General features: G+C 41.0%; 1 protein-coding gene across 4 annotated transcripts in view; it reads right to left on the minus strand.

The window, feature by feature from the left end:
- Positions 1–12,115, minus strand: part of DCLK1 (doublecortin like kinase 1) — a 311,215-nt gene that overhangs the window by 75,779 nt on the left and 223,321 nt on the right. For all 4 annotated transcript variants that reach the window (XM_075198997.1, XM_075198999.1, XM_075198998.1 and 1 more), the window contains 2 exons: positions 5,485–5,569; positions 1,274–1,382 (listed from right to left, as the gene is read on the minus strand). In XM_075198997.1, coding sequence (XP_075055098.1) covers positions 1,274–1,382; positions 5,485–5,569 — 194 coding nt within the window. The remainder of the gene's footprint in view (positions 1–1,273; positions 1,383–5,484; positions 5,570–12,115) is intronic.

Below are 12,115 nucleotides of genomic sequence, written 5' to 3' on the forward strand. Positions count from 1 at the left end.
TTGGTAGTTGAGAACCTTGGTGACTAAAATAGTTTACTCTATTAGTAAGGCATATCATATACTCAAAGCACAATCATGGAACATTTATACGTACCAGAGTACAGGTATAACAGAGTATGTGGTAAATATATATAATGGCATAGCTTTAAAGACATAAGGGTAAACTGGCAAACATTTACACAGATAAAAAATTATCACGGATAGATCTAACATGGTACTTTGCAAACATTTATAGATATGTGAGATTATTTCAAAGGTTAGAAAACCTGGCTGAGTAATATTACAGAGTGACAGGGCTGGGCTAGCACTAGATTATAGTTTTATTGCATTGAGATCTCGCTAAGGAGTAATACCTAATGTTTATATTATCCTCCTTTAAGTACGATGTTCAGAATACAGTCATGTGTCCACCCCTCCAAGACAGGTAGTTTTTTTTTTTTGTTCATTTATGATTATCTTTCTCAATACAGCATCAGATCTATTGACCAGAAACCCATCATCCAGAAAAACAAAAGTAAATAACTGCTGCTTTTTGCGGGAGCAATGTCATATATCATTCAGTATATATGTGTATATGATAATAAGGCACTATAAACCACAGTTGCAATATAGTGCACATTTTATCATTCATTTAATATAAAATATATAACTTCATATGAGGCCTGAGTCATTAAGGAGAGTAAAGCGAAAAAAAAGGAGTAACTTTGCACCTGGGCAAAACCAAGTTGCATTGGAGGGGAGGTAAATTTAAAAAGTGGGGACAGATTTATAGGTGGGGTAGGGCGTGTCCTAGATCAACTTTAAATTTCAGTGTAAAAATAAAGATATATAATATGTGTGTGCTACATGAAAAAACAGCCAGTATTTCCTTAAATAATAGAACTAATTTGCACCCCTTGTATTGTAACATGGTTTGTTCAGGATGAAATTTACTCATTTTTGCCTTGCTCTCCTTGATGATTCAGGGCCATGGTGTTATGTTATTATGACTTAAGGAGAACTGAGATTTATACAATGCTGTGCCAGTGACCTTTATAGAGAGAGGTGATAACACTTAATGGTATTACCCACACATAACAAACACCGTCGTTTGCGGATCCTCCCTCCCCCTTCCCCGCCCTCTCTAGCTGTGCATTGAGCTTACTAAATTACTGTGCTTACTGTTTACTGTACTGTGCTGTCTCCCATTGTATTGTAATTTGTCTGTCCCTGTATGGCGATACGGACACCTTGTGGCGCCTTATAAATAAAAATTAATAATAATAACACTTACCTTTCTATACACTCTTTAACAATGGCGAAATTTCCATCTCCTATGGTCCTTCCAACTTTGTATCTTTCTGCTATAGACACTGGTACCTGGAACCCTTCATCCAAGATATCTGTAACGTCAATGTGAATACTGAATACATATCCAAACGTGTCACAAACATACAGCAGTCCTGTGAGTTATAAAGCAGTTTTCTACTGTTCTATAAATACCACTGGGTCAGTGATAAGGTGCCACTGACAACAAGTACCAGACAATTCCAGTTGTTGTGGAGATACAGCGCTCCAGGAGAGCAAGAGATGGATACATCGGGTTGTAGGGGCATACTTACCTTAGTTACACAGAGAGAGGCTAAAAGGGAAAGGAAACTGGAGGCACAAATAGCTGAATATAGAAAGGTATAAGGCATACACAGGGGGCTATAAAACATAACTAGATTATATATGCAAATTTAATTTGATGATTAGAGTGTCTGCCATAAGAGATGGTATTTGTATGCTCCCTTTAGGGAATCCATGGTATCTAATACAGGAGAGGCTTGTCTATGAGAAATGCTTGAGACCCAGTGGATTATATTTATGAAACACCGTGGATAAGCACTGCTATGAGTTTTCTATGTGCACTAATACACAGAAATGGTCTACCCAGCCCACTTCAAGGCACACCGCTCGGTCCACTCCCAGAAGACATCTCCATACTGTAGAAGTGTGCCTAGGCCTGCAGAGATCTGTACATGTGAAGAGAGGCACCGGGCAAAGGTCTAAGGGCTAGATTTACTAAGCTGCGGGTTTGAAAAAGTGGGGATGTTGCCTATAGCAACCAATCAGGTTCTAGCTTTCATTTATTTAATGCATTCTACAAAATGACAGCTAGAATCTGATTGGTTGCTATAGGCAACATCCCCACTTTTTCAAACCCGCAGCTTAGTAAATCTAGCCCTAAATGTCATATCAAAGTCCATCCTCTGATCACTTTAGAGCCACTTCCTTTTTACTTTAATAAAATTCTTATAATTTCTCTTACTGCTTGATTTAGGGTCATTATGGATTTAATTAATCATAAGAGTAAGGGGATGTTAGGACTCAATTTTTTACATATGGTTGTTTTTCATATTTGCAACTGGAAGGTGGAAACAACATCTCATGAACGTATAGAACGAGATCCAATCTCCACCAGTGTTAAAGGATTGTGCACTTTTCTGCATTGCAAAAAACAATCCTAAAAGTTAGCTCTCTGCTCCCCTTTATCTAATTTTAATTATCTCTGCACAAAGAGGTTTGTGCTCTGTCTTGCCTGTTTTACTCTTTCTAAATTATCTCCATTGATTTAGGATTGAATGAGCCAGATTAGTGTACAGTCTGACCACTAGGTGGCAACAATTGCCCTAGATATAGAGTAAGTATCAGAGAATGTGCTTCGTCTCCTTTGATTCCAAAAGGAAAAATGATCAAACATGTGTATTGTGCAACTAGTGCATTTACACAACTCACATCCCTAATGATTGTGCTGCACTCAAAACTCTAGTACTCTGAAGAACCTGGAGCTCTAGAAATGTTCTTTGCTATGTGAAAGATATTTTGTTACATTCATGAACAGCTGGAGCAGTGCAGTAGTATTTATACACTCTGCAGTTTCTCTATACCTAAGGTTAAAGTATCATTTTGATATACTCTCTACACACTAACACTATTTCTCCAAATTGTTAGTCAGACTGCTTAGTTCAATGTGATCATACAATGATACCAAACCTAGCAGCTGTTGTCCTGTTGTAGTGGTGGAACTACAGCCAATGTAGAGACTGTCACCGCTATGAGGTGCAGAAGTGAGGGGGGGGGGGGGCACTGGCAATACTGTTCCACCGTCCAGAGGCCCCGGGTGCTCATGGTGGTTGGGACATGGGCAGTGGAGTTCTGCTTTGGCCTCTTCATGGTGTAAGCCCCAAGCAGAAAATCAGAGTGGGAGTCTCAGGACCTGCAAATTTCCCTATGGGGCTCAGAGATGCTGTCTTCTGCCCCTGGTTGTTGTCAGATACGGGGCCTTTATGATGTCTGTACATAGTGTGGTTACACACGATCAGTTCCATGTTACACACGACAACCCTATCTCCCAGGATTTTATGGCGTGGTTTTGTAGGATCTTGGCTGATTGCTGTGACTTCATATTGGGACTGTAAGGTGGCAGAGAGTGAGTAGTAATACTGTGCAGAGAGGTGTATATGGTAACCCAATTGCTTGGCTATTCTGGTGGCTCTATTACTGAAACTCCTCTTCAGTATGTGCAATCAGGGATGAGTCTATGATGTGACTGAGACTGTTAAAGGGAGTTTCACTATAAATAAACCCTGTACTAAATAATAGTACTTTTGTGCTACTTTGGTACTACATATTATTACCATTGTTTGCTGTGATCAGCAGGGTCATGGCACTTGCAGCATAGGTCTCCTGGACTCCTGGGAGAATAGGCCATTCTCCCGCATCCTGCCTACTAGTGAAGTGGGCAGGATGGGATCCTCCATGACGCAATTCACAGTAAATCGTGTCATTTTGGCTCTGCCCACGCTGCAAAATTATATGACACCCCCCACCCATCTTCTTCCATCCTCGCTTTTCACCTCCTGTCCGGGATCTCACAGAGGGACAGAGTAAACACTTGGTAAGTACAACTTACAGATAGCTGACACTTCTGTCAATCATTTTCCGTGCTGTTGGCTTCTTATAGAGAAATTACAGATTATTGTTGGATCTCTCCTGCTTCAGAGAAACCTGATCAGTGGCAAAGGTGATCGACAAAGAAACTGGCTCTAGGTTTATGCCAAGACCCTGCTAAACACAGCAAATGAGGGCATTCCCATAGAAGGGACCCCCACCAAAGTATTGGAAGGGGCTTGAGTACAGGGTTAAAGCATACATGCCAACTCTCCCGGAATGTCCAGGAGACTCCCGAAATGCGGATTAGTCTCATGGACTCCCGGGAGAGCTGGCAAAACTCCCGCATCCCGCTACTGCCTCCACTAAATGACGCGATTTGCAGTGAATCGCATCATTGAGGCCCCCGCGTCAAAACGTAATTTCCGTCACGGGGGGGGGGTGTTGAATTATGTGTTCGGCCGTGCCCCGCCCCCTTCCCGCCCTCCAGTCACACCCCTCTCCCGGAAAGCGCTTTGCGAAACGAAAGTAGGTAAGTATGGGTTACAGCGGAAAACCCTTTTAGTAATATTATAAATGACACTGTGTCTTATAATGTACACTGTAATAAACACACTACACATTTTATGTTGATCTGTGTAAGTGTATAGCATTTCAAATGCCACCACAGGCAGCAGGATGACTAAGCCGTTTGTACATACATTATGCATTAATGTGATTATATTGTGCACCAAATGGGCTGGGATGATATACAAGCGCTTCTTCTTCCCACCTCCTCTGAAACTGGTCACATGCTCTATAAGTTTGCAGAGCATGTGACCATGATATTAAGAGACACTGCTCCCTCCTCTGTCCAGTGTAGGAGAGCAGTGGTCATTTTTATTTTACTAGCGCACCTGTAAGTAATGATCTCTGTGCAGGAGTGCGATGGGCATTTTCTTGTTGTACAGAAATGTTTCCTGTTGGATAAATGTGTCACTGAATTTATTTGTTAAATTCTTCGTGCAGGACAATCTGAGAGGTTGGTTAAGTAGCAGAAGCACTAGAGGGAAATAAAGTTTAGTTCATGTATAACAATATCTGTCCTCATTTATGAGAGTGGCAACCATTTTCTTGTGGAATAGTTAGAGAATATCTGCTAGTGGAAAAACAGAGGTGTGGCGTGCATCAGCTGTAACAGCTCAGCGGTGTGATCATTCCACAAAATAAAAAAATATAGTTATGGGTTAGTGGCATAAATGTCAAGTATAGAATTGAGAGATATATAGGAATATGGAAGACATTAAGGAAAGGTGAGGTAACACAAGGATAGGTAAATGGACACAGGAGTGCTGGGGGATCCAGGGAACATAGCTTTACATCCTTTAATATGTTTTATATTTTACTACACAGTGTTAAAAAACATCTAAAATTTATTGCACACTATCAAAATCCCCCGGTCATTCCTCCATCGCAGCCCTTCTAAATCCCCACTTCCACCACTGATTGTACATAAGAACATGCTGCTGAATGAGACTGCAGGCTTGAAATGATATGTTTTGTGGAGGTTGTCATTATTTCTCACTTTACCTTCAGCTAAGATGTCGTTTTCATCCATGGAACTGCAGACTTTGGTGGATGCTAATGAGGTAGAGGAGCCACTGTGCTGGGAGCCCTAGAAATGGCAGAAATACACATTATTACTGTGCTTCTTGCACCCGGTAAGAGGAAACAGATAGCGGGATATTGTGCTGAGTTTATTTGGTTTTGGAAAAAGTTGTTTTTTTGCATGATATGGGGTTTTTCTCTGCAAATACTGTAATCACTTTTGTATGTATTAAATTATAGACTTTATATAGAAAATAATCCCTCTGACAGGGGACATTGTAGAAATTGTAGAAATTGTAGGCCATGTGGTTCTAGCGGACTTTATCACTGGCATTTTTGTAAATTTATGAATAGAATGGTAAAAGAAGATTGTTTATGTAGTGCGTCTTTTTGATGAGGCAAAGGGCACTGATGTGGTGTAACCCAAAGCAACCAATCAGATTTCAGCTTTCATTAATCTGCCTACACCAGTGATGAGTAACCTGATATACTTAAAGGGTCGAAAGTGTGGCCCTCAAACTTTCTAAAGGACTGCACATTAATTTTAAGAATGTAAAAACAGCCCCAAATTTTCCTATGCATCGCCAATCTCTCATCCCTAAAATTATCTCATATGCACCTCACATGCTCCAAAATTCCACCACATGCCACTCAGACCTTCCACTTGCTCTAAAATTACCCCACATGCACTCAATCACTGGCACTCTTCACAAGGCCCTCACTCACTGCTGTTTCCCACAAGGACCCCACTTACTGGCACTTCCCACAAGACCCCCACTCACTGGTAATCTCCACTGCTCCCCACTCACTGTCACTTCCCACAAGTACCCCACTCACTGGCATGTCCCACAAGGCCTCCACTCACTAGCACTACCCAAAAGGCCCCCACTCACTGGCATTTCTCCCAAGCCCAACACTCACTGGCATTTCTCACAAGGCCCTCACTCACTGACACCTCCCACCTGCACCCCACTCACTGACACTCTTCACCTGCACCCCACTCACTGGTACTCTCCACCTGCTCTCCAATCACTGATACTCTCCACCTGCTCCCCAATCACTGGTACTCTCCACCTGCTACTCATTCACTGGCACTCTCCACCTGCACTCCACTCACTGGTACTGTCCACCTGCACCCCACTCACTGGTACACTCCACCTGGTCCTCATTCACTGGCACTCTCCACCTGCTCCCCACTCACTGGTACTCTCCACCTGCTCCCCAATCACTGGTACTCTCCACCTGCTCTTCAATCACTGGTACTCTCCACCTGCTCCCCAATCACTGGTACTCTCCACCTGCACCCCAATCACTGGTACTCTCCACCTGCACCCCAATCACTGGTACTCTCCACCTGCACCCCAATCACTGGTACTCTCCACCTGCTCCCCACTCACTGGTACTCTCCACCTGCTCCCCACTTACTGGTACTCTCCACCTGCTCTTCAATCACTGGTACTCTCCACCTGCTCCCCAATCACTGGTACACTCCACCTGCTCCTCAATCACTGGTACTCTCCACCTGCTCCCCAATCACTGGTACTCTCCACCTGCTCCTCATTCACTGGCACTCTCCACCTGCTCCCCACTCATTGCTACTCTCCACCTGCTCCAAACCCACTAGCACTCACCACCTGCCCCCAGTATATATGGCTGTATCTGCAAGGCTGGGTTCATAATCAGAAAATTGTTGAATATAATGTGGTGTATAGCGTCCTTCACTGAGCTATAATACATCCATCCAACTCCAAGTAGAACATACTGAGAGCCATGCTCTGTATAGAAACTGCAGAGCGAAAATGTCCTGTAATCCAAAGCAACCAGTAAGATACTAAGTGTCATTTCTCTTGTGTGGTTTAAATGAAAGCATCTAATTAGCTGCTACATGACCCTTGTTTCATAAACATTGCCTTTTTCTGGATCAAAAGTCACCGATATCAATTCAGTTTAAAGCACATGCATACACTGAATATATAACAGAGAACAGTTATTGTTAATTCTTCACGAAATGACTGGATTGAAGTCTGAACCTAAATATATGAAAATCAATTTTTGTTGATGTATTTTATAATCATAGCTTATTAAATTAGGTGAATTACATGTGTTATTGTGGGAAAGCTCCAGGGCACCAATTACTGCTTTTTTCTTTGATATCAGCTCATTAATTTTCTTTTTAGTTTGAAAGATAATGAGTCTGTGCACAGTCTCCAAAATATATGTCTGCAAGGTTAGGATTCTGCAGTAGCTATTTACTTTTATATTTACTATTTGCATTTTGTTTTTTACCGTTTAATATAAAATAAATGGGCAATCAATCACAATTTTAGCATAAAGGATAATCGTGATAATAGTAACAAAATCAGTGGATCATTCAACAGCTACGTGTTAAAATAGGAATATTCCTTCACACGATACAGTATGTTTCAAAAACCTCTAGTAGCAATAGCAGTCAACTGAAATGTTTACCTGTGTGTGTGTGTGTGTGTGTGTGTGTGAGTGTGTGTGTGTGTGTGTGTGTGTGTGTGTGTGTGTGTGTGTGTGTGGTGTGTGTGTGTGTGTGAGTGTGTGTGTGTGAGTGTGTGTGTGTGTGGTGTGTGTGTGTGTGTGAGTGTGTGTGTGTGAGTGTGTGTGTGTGTGTGTATGTGTGTGTGTGTGTGTGTGTGTGTGTGTGTGTGCCTTATTTATGTAAATGACAATTATTCCAAAATTATAATATAAACAATAACTGTTCCCTACTTAGATATCATATATGTTGCCTTTTTCCCAAAACAATTTGTGTTTGTGATGCATTTGATCTATAATGTTGCTTTTCACCGTGGTTCAGAAAGTCAATATAATTTTCTTTACATGAACACATTACCTTTGTGCAGAGGAGATGTTGGCCCCTGGGGGTCCATGACATTGCCAAGTCACTTTAAGCTTCATCCGCTTCAGTTAATTAAAAAGTAATTGCTTCACTTTAAGATGTGGAGATTCATTTTTCATTATTTAAGGTGCTGGGCCTTGATTAATAACAATGCAGAGCACATAAGTCAACTGTGTCCATAGCAACCAATCACGTTATAGGGGGGAAGTCAATCACCCGCCATGTTCTTCAGAACGCCTGCACACTTTTAACGTTACTACGGTAAAAATCTCCGCTCGGTTTTCCTCGCACCTTTATAGAACGCAAAAAATGAGTGGAGGATTTTGTTAAAATCTCCGCCACAAAGTGTGTCCGGAATGCCCGCATCACGCTTCGTGGCTAATTGGATTTTCCCTAGGTGTCAGTTTCTTAATTCAGTTTAGGAAATGAAAACTGACTGGTTGGTTGCTATGAGAGCTGCATATTTACCCTGTTATTCAATTTGACCATAATTTTGCCAATTTACCATTGTGTAATGAAGATACTGAGAATACTGGTGGGTTTATGAAGTTATGTACTTGCCTAGGGCGCCGGGCTCTGGAGGGCGCCTGGAGGGCGCCACAGTATTCTAAAATACTTTAAAACTGTGCGGCGACCGCTGACCATAACTGTCACGGCCGCCGCACAGCATTCAGATGGACGGGGAGGGGGGGGGGGAAGAGGCTATTTTGTCACCACCGCCGCCTCTCTGCTCCGTCTCCTCCCCTCCACTTACTAGTGTCAGTGAGAGGCGATTTATGCGGGGGGGGGCGCCGCTTTTTTAAAAATGCCTAGGGCGCTGTGGACCCTAGCACCGGCCCTGGGTAACTCCTCTATAAAAGCTACATTCTCAGTGGACCAGAGTGATTAAGGAGATCAAAGCATATAAAAGGAGTAGCTTTGCACCTGTGCAAAACCATGTCGCATTGAAGGGGGAGGTAAATTTAAAAAGTGGGAACAGGTCCTAGATAAATTGTAGATTTCAGTGTAAAAATAAAGCCATCAAGCATTTGTGTGTTAGATGAAAAAACAGCCAGTATTTAACTTATGTGCAAAATAACAAACTAATTTGCACCCCTTGCATTGTAACATGGTTTGTCCCGGAGAATATTTACTCCTTCTCTTGCCTTACTTTCCTTAATGACTCAGGCTCTGTATGTTTTCCTGGATATGCGGATGCTCGCCTAATAACTAGTAAACTAAAGAAAACACAATGGGATATTGGGGGAAGGAAGGAGCGAGTACAGTAAAGACGTATTCGTGGAATTGGAAGCCGATGCAGACCTGAACGCAAAGGCAGATACGTTTTTTATAGCCGTATTATTTTCACCAGCCCCTGATGATTATGGCGGTCACAAGCGCTAACAAACTCAGTTTCTAATTGGCTGATTGCGGTTTCCCTTCAGAAGCTGCTGGAAACTTTCATCACTGCCCATGCATAAATTATGGGATTTTTTGTTGGTTTTTTTTTACTTTTATTCGTACTTGAGAAGGAAGATTATATCTGCTGTATTATATGGAGGCAAATAGTGAATCTGTTTTTGACTATAAAACCATATGTTTACAAAGTGTTATTGTGCTTATGACCTGGTTCTGTGGATGTGGATGTAAGTACATTGGAAACACAATAAACAAATATAGATAAAAAAAAAACCTGAAAAAAAGCAATAAAAATAGATACACAGAGATGCAATGAATAAAAATCAAATATCTAAAGAGTAAAAAAAAATAGGCCTCACAAAGACAGACCACACAGTTACCAATCATTTCTTTCTGGAAACATATTCGGCTTCATTTTCAAATGGTTTGATGGGAAAATTATAGGGTTCAGAAATAGCCGGATGTCAGATTTGTGACAATAAAAGCGAAGATCTACTTTCAGTATAGAAATGAAAAGATTCCCAGTGATATAATGTATAATGAAGGATACAGAGTGGTTTGAACCTGTACAGATCTGTGATGTTCCTCCTTGTGTACTGTTTTCTTATTTTTTCTTATTCCTTAATGTTAATAGCACAAATGATGGAAGAATAATTTTTTATTCATCGTCGAAATTATTATTATTTTTTTTTAACATGACAATGAATGTATTTCTATGACATACCTATTATGCGATTATGTTAATATATCTTATCTGTATTCAAAGAAAGAAATAGAAAAAGCAACCAAGGCTAATGATAATGATAAATAAATGTTCCTATTTGAAATGTGGGGATCATTTTACACTGCTTGCAATACGTCAGTATTTCTGTATAAAGGAGGCAAGTCAATTGTGCAGACACTTATAAATTAAACACAGGTATATGCTCTTCACTGACTAAATGAAATCAGTTGTCTTCTTAAAGTTGCATGTTGATGTTAGCAGTACAACAACTGAACCTTGAGGGATTTCCCATTATACCCCAGAAGGGTGGAGGAACTTACACGTTTTAAGTATATAGAGATAAATGTAGTGTCCCTGTGGAAAGACCTTATGTGTCTACTACCCAGAAGGAAGGCACATGACCAATAAAATATATTATTGACATTTAAAGTGGACCTGTCATCTGCACACAGCGGAGGCAGTCATTTTGTGGGCGGCACTAACATTCATGAGAAGGTAGCCCATAAATTCACTAGAAACCAGTACCCTATGAATATAAGTCAGGCTTCATTACCAGTCAGGGAAAACTTAAGTGGTAGCACTGGTTCTTTACAAATCGGCACACTGCATACTGATTCAGCCTATAAAGTGGATGCCTTGGCTGTGTGTGCAGATGACACTTAAAGTATTTAGATAAGAAGTGATCTTGTGGTTCTGTTCGATTAACAATTAATCTGAACTTCAAGGCGACTTGTTTACATCGTTATAAAATGTAATATGACTATGTATTGTACAGTAAGGGCTAGTTTACACATGATATAGTTTCACTTTTTTTCTTGGCACCCGGCCATCTTGGAGCTACACCTCTGGGTTTGATATTTGATATGTATTTTGGACATATTTGCCTACTTTGGAGATCTCCCATCTGGGAGGGGAGATCTCCATGCTGAGTCCTGGGGGCGTGGTCATGCAAAATGCATATATAAGTTCCGCCCCTCTGCTCCACCATGCCAATTTTGTCCTATTACAGCAGGGAGACGCAATTAGCCCCGCCCTCACCTCACAACGGAAAGGGCAGAATGTGGGAGGTTGCCCTGCTCTCCAAAAAATTTGTGAGTCTCCCGGACATTCCGGAATAGTAGGCAACTATTATTTTATGTGTTATTTTATTGTTATTTTATGCACTATGTGATTATATTAAACACATTTCCAGTCATATTGGTGATTTGTGAGAGACTTTGATAACATTTATTTTTTTATTTTTTTTTAACTCAAAAAGATTTTTATTAAAGTCTCCAAAGCTAAAAATATACACAAACAATCACAATTCAAATTGCAGGTAAACACATCAGGTATCAGAAACAAATCCACATAAAACCAAAGAAGACAAAGACAGGGGTAACTACAACCTAAAGGCTGAAGCGGGGAGAGTGTGGGGGAGGGGCATCTCCGGGAGCCTCCCTAGGAGAGAAGTCAATGGAGTACACAGAGAGCTCTTCCTTTGGTCGCTTAAGAAATAGTGGGCGAGACTAGAACATATATTTTTATATTATATTATTTTGTATTAGTGCTTCTTTTGATTTTTTTAACGCTGCACCCCCCCTTTTTTTTAATTGTTTGATTTATTCATGGAGGATTACAGCCTC

Source organism: Mixophyes fleayi, chromosome 2 (assembly GCF_038048845.1).
Source record: "Mixophyes fleayi isolate aMixFle1 chromosome 2, aMixFle1.hap1, whole genome shotgun sequence".
Taxonomy (NCBI): domain Eukaryota; kingdom Metazoa; phylum Chordata; class Amphibia; order Anura; family Limnodynastidae; genus Mixophyes; species Mixophyes fleayi.